The 12,624-nt window shown below is 42.0% G+C and overlaps 1 protein-coding gene and 1 long non-coding RNA gene across 5 annotated transcripts in view; one reads left to right on the forward strand and one right to left on the reverse strand.

The window, feature by feature from the left end:
* Positions 1–840, reverse strand: part of RSBN1L (round spermatid basic protein 1 like) — a 67,949-nt gene extending 67,109 nt beyond the window's left edge. Inside the window, exon 1 of the mRNA XM_040472835.1 lies at positions 238–840. Coding sequence (XP_040328769.1) covers positions 238–802 — 565 coding nt within the window. The 5' untranslated portion in view covers positions 803–840. The remainder of the gene's footprint in view (positions 1–237) is intronic.
* A 133-nt stretch (positions 841–973) lies between these two features.
* Positions 974–12,624, forward strand: part of LOC121028824 (uncharacterized) — a 152,741-nt gene continuing 141,090 nt past the window's right edge. For 2 of the 4 annotated variants that reach the window (XR_005789452.1, XR_005789451.1), the window contains exons 1-2: positions 974–1,460; positions 3,161–3,355. This is a non-coding gene — a long non-coding RNA (uncharacterized LOC121028824). The remainder of the gene's footprint in view (positions 1,461–3,160; positions 3,356–12,624) is intronic. The other 2 variants (XR_005789450.1, XR_005789449.1) reach the window with 2 other exon arrangements.

The following is a 12,624-nucleotide window of genomic DNA, read 5'->3' on the forward strand; positions in this document are numbered from 1 at the left end:
ATGAGAGTTTCGGGCATTCCCCTCGCTGCAACTGAAATTACAGGCTCCATTTCCTGTCCCCAAAGGGACTGCAAAATCGTCCGCTGAGAGCGGGACGCCTCCCGCCCCCTCCAGGCTGGCGCCCGCGACCGCCACACTCCCCCTGCCCGGGCCCCGCGGGCGCGAGGAGGTGGCGGGGACGCGGGGACGCGGGGACCCGGGGCGCCCTCCCCTCCCCCTCCCAGCGCCAGCACCCACCTCGCGGCAGCGGCTTCACCTCCCCGTTCTCCTCCCGGGCGGCCCCGCTGGCCTCGCCTGCCCCGCCGAGGCCGTGCCTCCTCCTTTCCTTCTCTCGCTTCTCCTTGGGTCGGCGCGGCTTGGCGTTGGCCGAGGAGGTGGCGGCCGGGAGCAAGAGATGGTGAGGCTGAGCGTGCAGCAGCGTAGGAGGGACCAGCAGTTTGCGCGGCACCGGCTGAGATGAGGAAGCAGAGGCTGACGAAGGGACCGCGGTGCCAGCGGAAAAAGAGAAACTGCTCCGAGCAGAGGACGGGGAGGAGGCAGCAGACAGACCGGGAAAGCTCCAAGACGCAGGGCTGCCATAGCTCTGAGGCGAAGGTGCCGCCAGCGGCTGCAGCTGCCTGCTGTTCCCGCCGCTGCTCCCTTCTCCGTTCAGTCTCCTCGGCGCCTTCTTCTCCTCAGTCCGGACCTTCTTGGCCGACAGAGGACCTGGTGGGTCCCGGAACGGGGGCTGCAATTTGCCAAACGGTTCTTTCTCCGAGACGGCAGCGGTAGCGCCGTGCACGGGGCTCGGCGGTTCCGCCATTTTGCGCTCCTGTTGTATTTACTCTCCTCGGCTCCCGGGCGCGGGGCAGGGGCGGGCCCTCAGCGAGGGGCGGGCGAGGGGCGGGGGAGGGGCGGAGCGGACGGGCCACCGGCGAAGCCCTCCATTGGACGAACCATGCTGAGGGATCCCTCTGGGAGCCAACCAAAGGCGCGAATCTGGAGCCGAAGAGGCAGGATCGCCAAGCGGACCCGTTTTGGAGGTCACAGCTCCTCTGGGCGCGGCTTAGTGGCGGAGCTTGCAGTGAGGGGAGGGTCTTCCACTTGTCGCCAGCGTGAACTCTGGTGCCCCGTGAGTGTTCGGAATGGACCCCCAAATCTGCCCCCGCCAGGTCGCACTCGACTCTGTTTCGACGACTTTTTTTGTATCACTTTCTCTTCCTTTTTGCCTTGGGGTCCCTTTGGTCCCTCCCTTTCTCTTCGCTCTCAGAAATCCGAGTTTCGCAGATGCTTAGCTCAGAGGAGAAAATTGTGTGCGGAATTAAGTCCTTCCTTCTGTTAGGCAGTTGGATGGGAGGGACCAAAAATCACTTGGTGTCCTGACAAGATTTGTTACTGTTGCTAAGATCGTCAGCTCTAATGCTTTGAGGGAGATAACTTCCTGCAAACCTAGAACTTTCGGATTTCTTCCGAGCTTGAAGGTAAGACGCCCTGGAGAATTTTTCTTTTAAACTTTTATGATACACTCGTAAAGATCTTGATTTTATTGCAGTTGTTAACAAATGAAACTTGCTAAGAAAAATCCGTTAGCGATATTTATTGATGTTTGAAAGGCAAAAAAAAATTTTTTAACTGTAAAATAGTGGTTAGCATCCTGAGTGTTCGATGTTTTATAAGCGTGTGTTTTGATTTCTAGCTTAGAAGATAAGGAATTGGGGGAGATGAGGTACAGTAGTACAGTTGCAACCGAGGCGAGGAGTAAGATTTTAATTTAACTCTGAGGTCTCACAGGAGATTAACAAATCAAAGGAACAGACGCAAAAATAAAAGTCAAATCAGGAAATGAGCAGTCGGAGAATATTCTTAAGTCTTAAAAGGAGCCCCAAGTTACCTGTAACTTTATGGAAAACAGTTAAAAGTAACTTTCCAGGATTATCATTTCTTGTGACCGTATGAAATTGGAATTTTTTGTTTTCCCTTTTTTGTTTGTTTAGAATACTTTGGAGTCAAAATTTAATAGTGGTCCTTTTTTTAGGTGCGTCAGATTTTTAAAATAATCAAAGTATTTATTTCCTTTAATACATATCAGTGAAAGAAAGTGAAAACTTAGTGGTTGCAATTGATTGTCAGCATATGTATTCACGAAAAGGAACATTGGTGGGAAAGCAGACTAAGAGGATGGGGCTGAAAATCATCAGCTACTAACCAGCTTTGTGACCTCCGTCACAATGCTTCATCTGTCAGAGCCTCTGTTTTAGCAGAATAAATTCAATTACATGATCACTAAGGTCTCTTCCATGCTCTAAACTTCTGCCATATGCAAGAAGCTTTACAAAGTCACACTGAAACCATTACAATTAGAGTAGCTTCTTTTTTTTTATTTGAAAAACATTTTTTTTAATATTTACTTATTATTGAGAGACAGAGCATGAGCATGGGAGGGGCAGAGACAGGAGAAGACACAGAATCCGAAGCAGGCTCCAGGCTCTGAGCTGTCAGCACAGAACCTGACGCGGGGCTCGAACTCACAAACTGTGAGATCATGACCTGAAGTCAGATGCTTAACTGACTGAGCCACCCAGGCGCCCTAGAGTAGCTTCTTAATTGTTGACCTTCCAAGCGCATAAATGTGTCTCTTGTGTATGGTAATATGGTAATTGGAAACTTGTGCCATTTATTTTCTCATCTCCCACATAGAAGTCTAGGATGTCTAACTTTGTAAGGGCCCAGCTACGATGTACTCTCACCTACGATGTACTCTCACCTTCAGGAATTTTTTTCTGCTTGCACTATATATAGTCTTTTATACTATTATGCACTCTTATCAGTCCTAACCTTAAATTTGCAGAGCCTGGGCAAATGTGGCTCAGAGGCTCACGTACCATGTGTCTAAACATTTAAGTTATAAATCAAGATAGCAAACTATTATAAAAAAAATATTCTGGGGCACCTGGCTGACTCAGTCAGTGCAGCATGCAACTCTTGATCTCAGGGTTTTAAGTTCGAGCCCCACATTGGGTGTAGAGATTATCTAAAAAATAAAATCTTAAAAAAAAAAAATGTATTCTATTCTAATACATGATGTATCTACTGAAATAATGATCTGGAAGGCCAGGTTTAAATTTAGAACTCTCATATTTCTAGCATTCTCAGATGCATCCCATTCTCTTCCCATTCCCAGCTTCTTCACTTACCACACCAGAAGAAACCTTGCATGTGTGCATTCAACATGTCCAAGCTTATGTCCACATCCTTCACTTCCTGCAAATAGTGATATCTAATCAGCACAGCTCTGTCTGCCCCCTGATCTGGGCACACATGGTCCCCTGATCTCATGGACTCCTTACACTTTGCAATTGGAGGAAGATCCTTCCAGGTAATTCAGTTTGCACTATTACTGTTATCAGCGTTCAATTAACTGTTTTCTTTCCTGTGTAATCAACCATTCTCTTTCAACTAGATCATTCCTTATTAGGAGAGAATTCCCATCACTGTCACCAATTCCTGTTGGCTTAATCTCTGCTGCCTTACTGAAACCATCCACTTTTCTCCATGCTCATTGTTGGTACCCTATTCAAAGTACTGCCCCCTCGCACCAGGATAACTACACTGACCTTTGTTGTGATTTCCCTATATTCTTGTTTTCTCAAATCTGTTCTCCATTCTACCCAGAATGCTCTTTTCAAAACCTAAATTTGGTAATGTCTCTTTCCTTGCTTCACACCTGCCAGTGGCTTCCATTGCTTTTAGGATAAAGAGCAAATCCTTAATGTGACCTACAAGACACATCATGATCTAGTACTTTCTTCTGTATCAAGGTAAAAGCTCTTTAGTTTCTAGAATGCACCATGCTATCTTTCAACCTAAGAATATCACATATGTTTCCACTGTGTGGAAAGCTTCTCTCCTTACCTGATGCTTCTGTGATGGTTTGGTTAATGAGCATAATGGAGGCAGATATCATGAATACCTCCATTATTTCTAACCTGCATGACTTGATGGACGGTGGTACCATTCACTGAGCTAGGAAACATTGGAAAAGGGACAAGTTTGGACTACTTCCTGACCTTGGACCTGATGAACATGAGATGCTGGTGAGAAATCACTTCCTTTGGATCTCAACTTAAGCCAATTCTCACTTGTTTAGAAAGCCTACCTTTTCTTCCCCATCAAGACTAGATTCCTTGTTTGTTCCTGTTCTTTTTAGCCCCATTTCTTCTGCTTTTCGTTGTTGTTATCAACTCACTGATAATCTTTCCCACACCTTTTCATTCTCTCCTCTATAACAACCTCTGTTGAAAACATACCCCATATACCCTGCTTCTCCATCTTGTTTGAAACCTTGAGGACACAGCCTGTACATTTGAAAGTTGTTTCTTCTCAGGGCGCCTGAGTGGCTCAGTCAGTTAAGTGTCTGACTCTTAATTTCAACTCAGGTCATGATCTCGCATCAAGACTCCACACTGGTCTTGAGCCTGCTTAAGATTCTCTCTGTCCCTCTCACAGAATTTCAGGTTGTTAGTAGTCTTTCAAAGTCATGTCAAAATCCCTCCCTCCTATCAGATTTTTGTGGTATGGCTGTATCATCCTTCACTGACTTCCTGGTCATTTTGCCACACTTAATGAAGATTTTGATATTTTGCTTATGTTCATGCCCTGTACCCTTCAGCCAACATTTTAACTGACCTCAGTGTCCACACTAATGAGCCATCCAATATTCTTGCCTCAGTGTTTCTTCTAGGACTTGCATTTCCATTCTGTTTCAGTCACAAAATAGCCCTTTCCTGATCCTTTTCATCACTCTTCCATCTCTGAAATCCTAAACTACAGTGTTTTAATATTCAGGTTCCTCATTCCTCTATACCATACCCTTCCCTTTGACCTCAGGAGTACTCCCAGACTCTAGATCTTTCTTTTTTACCTAATTATGATTGCCAAATAAAATATAGGACACCCAGTTAAATTTGGATTTCAGGTAAACAATGAATAAATTTTTAATATAAGTATCCCCCTACAGAATTTGGAATGTATTTATACTAAAAATATAATCTTTTTTTAATTAAAAAAAAATTTTTTTAATGTTTATTTATTTTTGAGAGAGTGCAAGGGGAGGGGCAGAGAGAGAGGGAGACACAGAATCTGAAGCAAGCTCCAGGCCCTGAGCTTTCCACACAGAGCCCAACACAGGGCTTAAGCTCATGAACCATGAGATCATGACCTGAGCTGAAGTCAGATGTTTAACCCACTGAGCCATCCTGGTGCCCCTAATTTTTTTTCTTAATGTTTATTTATTTTTGAGAGAGAGAGATACAGAGTACGAGCAGGGGAGGGTCGAAGAGAGAGGGAGACACAAAATCTGAAGCAGGCTCCAGGCTCCAAGCTGTCAGCACAGAGCCCAACACGGGACTCAAACCCATGAACTGTGTGATCATGAAATGAGCTGAAGTCAGATGTTTAACCCACTGAGCCACCCAGGCACCCCAAAAATATTCTTTATTTATCTGAAATTCAAGCTTAACTAGATGCCCCTTTTTAATTTTCTCAGTAAATCTTGAAGCCCTATAGTAATCCATCCTTTCTATACTTTCTTCACTCTCCAGCCTAGAGTCTATAGTATGTAATTGGTAGCAAACATTTACTAACACCTCAGTTCCTCACACTCTAATTCTCTTCCTCTCCATGCTGCTGGCAACGTCTATATCTGCTCTTCTGTAGCCGGCCTGAGCATTGTTCCCTCTTTTCCATTTAAATGTTTGGCATATGTCCCTGCTCTTGATCTCACTTTGCACACTTCTTTGTGATAGTATGCATCACAGTGTCTTCTGATCGCTCACAAATGCTGACAGTTCCCAACTTCCCACCTGCCTTAACCTTGTATCTGATTACTCTTACCCAGATGCCAAGCGGACATAGCCACCAGTGTGGCCACAAATACCTCTGAGTTCATACCACCCATTCCCATCCTCCCCTGTGTCATCTCCTACATTCCTTACCATTCAAGCTACAAACTTGGGAATCTTTGACTTTTTTTTTCCCTCCTCCTCCACATTCAGTGGGTCACTGTCTCTAGCCAGTTCCTCTTCATTCTTGCTGCTGCTTCTTGCCTTCAGGCCCCAAGCCATCTTGGGTTTTGTCAATGATTTCCTTACGAACTGGTCTGTCTGCGTTCAGTCTTGCATCTTCTAAACTATGCTCCATGTTGCTACCAAATTGTATTTCTAAAATGTAAATCTGGAGGTGCCTGAGTGGCTCAGTTAATTAAATGTCCGACTCTTGATTTTGCCCCAGGTCATGATCTCATGGTTTGTGAGTTGGAACCCTGTGTTGGGCTCCATGCTGACAGTGCAGAGCCTGCTTGGGATTCTCTCCCTCCGTCTCTCTCTCTGCCCCTCCCCTGCTCATGCGCTCGCTCTCTCTCGCGCGCTCTCTCTCTCTCAAGAATAAGTAAATTAAAAAAAAAAAAAAACCTTTAAAATGTAAACTCAATTATCCTTCAGTCTCTTCAGGAATTCTCTTTTGCATATGAAATAAAAGTCACTTTTTAGTGTAGATATGAGCCATTCTTGATATATAACCCCACCACTATCTTTCTAACTCTCTTACAGCTTCCCTCTCTTTCATCTATTCTGAATTATGTGTAATTGCTAAAAGAGTTGCACTCCCTGTCGCCATGTGCATTCTGTTTCCTCTGCCTGGAATACAGTAATAAAGCTCTGCTTGCCCTTTCAGATTTAGTTTAAATATCTCCCTTGGCAGTGCTTCCTGAATGGTCAGTGAGAATTGAGCATTCCTTTGTGCCATCATCATTCTACATAGGATCATTGGTCTCTGCTTTTAGCCTGTGAGCTCCTCTATGACAGAGATAATGCAGTATTTATGTTTGTGTGCATAGTATCTGGGATGATCAGTGCTCAATAAATGTATATTGAAAAGACCTGTGTAAAGTGCAGGTTTGTGATCTTTATGGTAAGATGGGAACCTGGGGCTACAAACTTGAATGCCACATGGTCTTGGTACATTCAAAAATAATAAAAATAAGGCAAGCTGAATGTTATCTAGTAAGAAGTGGTGAGGACTGTGGAAAACTAAGAATACTTGCCTTATCTACAAGGTACATTTGCTTCTCAGCTCTAACTGATATTTCCATATGGAAATGCAGTGGGCCTACTTGCTAGATATCTAGATTTTTTTAAGTTTTTTGAAGTTTTTGAAGTTTCCTAAGAAGCTGTGTGAGCCAAACAAAACTTACCAGGTGTGTAACCCAGTGTGACTTCTGATCTAGAAAAGAACAGCTTAGTTTGGGTAAGGTAGGTTTTGAGAGTTTCGTTTGTTAATGCACAACCCTACCTTTGTCAATTGCTGAAATAGATGCTAAGTAAATGCATTTGGCCCTTGAATGACATAAATGTCAACTACATGGGTCCACTTATACGTGGATTTTTTTCAATAACCATAGTACAGTGCTACAAATATTTTCCTTATTAGTAACATTTTTTCTAGCTTACTTTATTATAAGATTACGGTATATAATATAAACAACATACCAAATATATATTAGTTTACTGGTATTGTTAAGGTTTCTAGTCAATAGTAGGCTGCTAGTAGTTAAGTTTTTGGGGAGTCAAAGTTGTATGTGGATTTTTGACTGCACAGGTAACAGTTAGGACCTCTAGTCCCCATATTGTTCAGGAGTCAACTTATACTCAGGTTTCCAGCCATAATGTTTGTTAGCAGAGCTTAGAGCTGCCTGCTGCACCTCTTAGAATCTGGTTTCTGTATACATGATGCCCTCCAGTATTCCTGAGCTGAACTATATTTTCACTGTGCCAGTACACTATCCTCTGGCCTTGTCCAGGTTCCTGACACCCTTGGCTGAAGGTCTTTGTGCTTTATAAAACCCCATATTAACCTTAAAGACATCTCTTCTACCAATCTGGCTTGGACATCTCAAAGCCCTGCTTCTACCACATTGACCTGCTCATCTTTATGTGTCTTTCTGACTTGAGTTATTGCTTGTAAAGAGTGGTTCTGTGCTTTAAGAAAGCCTGACCTTTTCAGCTACCATGTTGTCAGTTCTAATTTAGTCTACGTCTAGTACAGGGGCCAGCAAATTTGTTTTTAAAGAGTCCAGTAATAAATATTTTAGGTTTTGCAGACCACATGGTCTTTGTAGCAAATATTGTTTGTTGCACAAAAACAGCCATAGATAGCATGTAAATGAATGGGTGTGATTATGTTTCAGTAAAACTATATAAAATTAGGAAGCAGGCTAGATTTGACTGCAAGAGATAGTTTGCTGACTGTTGTTTTAGGATTTTGATTTCTACCTTTATACCATGTGAAAAGATGGTTGAAGATCGCATGCCACTCTCCACTCATGCTGCATTAGCCACACTAGCTTTCTCTCTTTTCCTTAATCATGCCCATTCCTATCTGAGATCCTTTGCCCAGGCAGTTTCCCCTGCCTGGAATGCTTCCTCCCTCCCACCCCCAACTCTCTATTCTTGCAGGTGTCCTAAAGGCTATCTTTGACCATTCAATTGAAGGTGGCTCTCTTTTCATTATTCTCTATCACAGTATTCTCTCTGTTTCAGAGCACCTGTCACAGTTTATAATTACTTTACAATTATTTCTTTACTTTTTATCATCTCCCTCGGTAAACAGTAAGCTCCATAGGACACAGATCATATCTTTTTTTTATTCACTCTGATTCACCTATGTATCTGTAGAATCTAACAAAATGCCTTGTATACATTAACCACTCAACAAATGTTTATTGGATATATCAGTATAGATAAATCAGTCAGTGAGTCAGTCTGAATTATGATTTGCCAATATAATTGTTTTCACCAGAAAATGATAGAATAGTTCTATAGTAGTCTAAAGGTAAAACCACCAAAAAAAGTCAAAATTTTAGCTTTCTGATGAATCCAGTTATGTCCACATATGGGTTTCAGTCATAGTAATTGTTTCCTAATATATTTGTACATTCATGCACTGAAAATTCATACAACTAAAATGCCATTCTAGGGGCGCCTGGGTGGCGCAGTCGGTTAAGCGTCCGACTTCAGCCAGGTCACGATCTCGCGGTCCGGGAGTTCGAGCCCCGCATCGGGCTCTGGGCTGATGGCTCAGAGCCTGGAGCCTGTTTCCGATCCTGTGTCTCCCTCTCTCTCTGCCCCTCCCCCGTTCACGCTCTGTCTCTCTCTGTCCCAAAAATAAATAAATGTTGAAAAAAAAAATTTTTTTTTAAAAAATGCCATTCTATATAACTTTTTTCCCAAAGGTACAGAACGGCTCCAGCTGAATAAGTAAAAGAACACCAAGTTATAGCATGAGATTTATGTGGCATTATATCTCCTACAGGGATGTTCAAGGCTATAAGAAAAACACTGATTATAATTCTGTCCTTTAGGAAGAAAGGTATGTTTAGATAATAGATGAAGTAGTGACAGGAGTAAGAGGGTCAATTTTGATTCTTTGGTAGCTGTCTTCAGAATTATAGAGTTAAGCAACTCTAAATAAATTTCAGAAAGAACCCTATTAAATTAGAACACAACATAGTATCTAAGGCTACTTAGTCTCTTTGTATGTATCTGAAAACCTTTTGTTGTACTAGTGGAGTAAAAAACCTTTAGATCAACATTGCATCTATCCACACCTAACCTGTTAAAAGAACTATTGGACTTACCTTCAGAAAAGGAAACTTATGAAGCTGCATATATTACATTATTGCCCTTTCTACTGGCAAATAAGATTTCTATCAAGTTTGAAGTCCATGTATACATATATGGCAAGAACCTACTGAACCATAGATACATCATCAATTTCTTTGGTATACCGACACTGGGCTCTGTAATGATAATGTAAATCCTTTCCCTCACCCTAATTGTAATCACTGAACTTACGAAGTAGAAAAGAAGCTATTTGAGATCCCAGGGTTGAAGCATACTATATGTTGTAAATAGAAGTGTTTCATACAGAAATAAATAAGAGGCATTCAATTATTATGAGATACGAGAAAGAATTAAAGTACCCAAATAGCATTTATTAACCAAATAGTATCCAACATAAAATGTTTTTTAAAAAATAAAGAATCTAGGTGGGTGCCTGGGTGGCTCAGTTGGTTAAGTGTCTGACTTTGGATCAAGTCATGATCTCACGGTTCTTGGGTTCAAGCCCCATGTTGGGCTCTGTGCTGACGGCTGGAGCCTGCTTTGGATTCTTTGTCTCCCTATCTCGCTGCCCCACTTGTGCATGCGCGCTCTCTTTCTCTCTCAGAAATAAACATTAATTTTTTTTTTTTTTTATAAAAAATTAAAAGAAAGGATCTGGGGCACCTGGGTGGCTCAGTCAGTTAAGCATCCAACTTCGGCTCAGGTCATGATCTCACAGTTCGTGGGTTCAAGCCCTGCATTGGGCTCTGAGCTGACAGCTCAGGGCCTGGAGCCTGCTTTGGATTCTGTGTCTCCCTCTCTATCTGCCCCTCTTCTGCTTGCACGCTCTGTCTCTCTCTCTCAAAAAACAAACAAAATAACTAAATAAAAGATGGGGGCGCCTGGCTGGCTCAGTCAGTGGAACATGTGACTCTTGATCTTAGAGTTGTAAGTTCAAGCCCCACTTTGGGTATAGAGATTGCTTAAAAAACAAATAAATAATTTAAAAAATAAAAGATGAATTTGGGACACTGGAAGAGGATTATCTGTTAAATTCAGCAGCCACTTTGAGTTCAGTTGGGTATCTCCAAAACTTTTCGGATTTATCATGCAGCTCCTTCTCACAATATTTTACAGGTTCCTCTTCTTCTCAAGCATTAAATAGTAGAGGCGCTGAAATTTCAAGGCAAGGACACTTTTTTCCCTCTCACATTATTTTTCCTGGCCAATCTCAAACATGCCATAACTTTAATAAATTAGTTTTATAGTTATAGCTCCCCAATGGACATCTCTAGACCTGACTGTTCCTGTGTGTTTATGACCTATCTAATCAGCATCTTCCATGGATATGTCAAAAACACCTCAAACTCAACATTTCTGTGGCAGAGATGGCTAGTATTTGTTTGCCCCCTTCTTCCTTACTACCGGAACCTTTATTTCATTTAGTTTGCAGTGTGCCTAGGTTAACAAGAAAAAATAGCCTTCCCAACCTCCCTTCCTCTTGGAGATGGCAATAATATGGTGGATGTCTTTGGGTGAGGTTTTCAGGAAGGCCTTTTAAGGGTGGGAAGAGACACTTAGCCTATTTTCCCTTTCCCCTTTCTCTCCTGCCTGGAACTTGGATAAAGGAAAAAAAAAAAAAAAGGGCAGTAAATGGTCAAGATTGAAAGCTTCCAATCCATATATTTTTTTATTCAACATTTTAGATGAGTTGAATTCTCACCTCTTAACCAGTAATATCATTTTCCAACAAATATAAGCCAACCACTTGCTCAACCACAATCTTCTTTCCAGTTTGAGTATGCACTCAAGTTCAGCAGAAAGAGAGCAAAGCAGAGGAAAGTGAAGTTGAAAAGTGTAAGTGAGGGAGTAGCCCACTGTTTAAAGGCTTCATTGAAGAGCCAGAAGGAACCACAAAGCAGAAAGAAGGTATAAAGAGTAAAAGGGACCAATAAAGTAAATAGAAACCATCTATAAATATGTCTCTTCTGGAGTTAATTTTGCTGCCAGAATTTTAATATGGGAGGACATCAGATCATTTTAGAAAAGGATAGGAAGCCTATAAAATGTATGACGGGAACCTTATTCAATGTTGTAAAGCTCTTAAAAGCATGTTTTGTCGTTCCACTCAATTCTCTGGGAAGAAGGAACTATTTTAGTTGATGACTGGTGGGTAGAGGGTAAAATATAACCATGAAACCTAGGTATGGCAAAGAGGTGTAAAGAAAAATGATAAACTCATAGAATATCTGGATTGAAAAACCAATCCTATACCCAGTTTGTGAATTTTCTTTACTACATACCCTTTCCTTTCTTTTCGAACAGGAAAACTTCACCTCCAGAATAATTGTTCTCTGCTTTATAGCTTTAGCCACACTATCTGACCATTACTATGGGTAGAAGGATAATATTTACTGAGTGCCTCATATAAGCCTCATATTTGTGGACATTTCACTTTATCCCGTGTTTTCAAAAAAGTTTTCCAAGGCAATTTTCAAAACTGAGCTCGAATGGCACATTCATTCTGACTCTAAAGCAGTTTTCTTTCTAATGTGTCCTGTCTTGCAGGGGAGAGCAGAACTTTAAAACATCAAAAAAAAATTGTTTTTAATTTTATTTATTTTGAGGGGCAGGGGGTGGGGAAAGAGGATCCAAAGCAGCCTCTGTCCTGACAGCAAAGAGCCCCATGAATTCAGGAACTGTGAGATAATGACCTGACCGAAGTCGGCTACCTAACTGACTGAGCCACCTACGTGCCCCTAAAGCATCAGATTTTAAATTCAAACATTTACCAGACCTTTTTAGAAGTTTCAGTTAATTAAATTGCTATATTCTGAAAATGGGCATTCAAAAAAGGTACCATGTTTCTTAGGGTACTGGTGCTTTTTTATCTCCCAGAAAAGAATAGGCCAGCATTACTACTAGGGGAAGGAGTGAGAGTGGGAGAGAGTAGGAAAGACCAACAGACCTATAGAAACAGTGGCCTCAG

This window comes from Herpailurus yagouaroundi, unplaced genomic scaffold (genome assembly GCF_014898765.1).
Source record: "Herpailurus yagouaroundi ecotype Mexico unplaced genomic scaffold, PumYag 100, whole genome shotgun sequence".
NCBI lineage: Eukaryota > Metazoa > Chordata > Mammalia > Carnivora > Felidae > Herpailurus > Herpailurus yagouaroundi.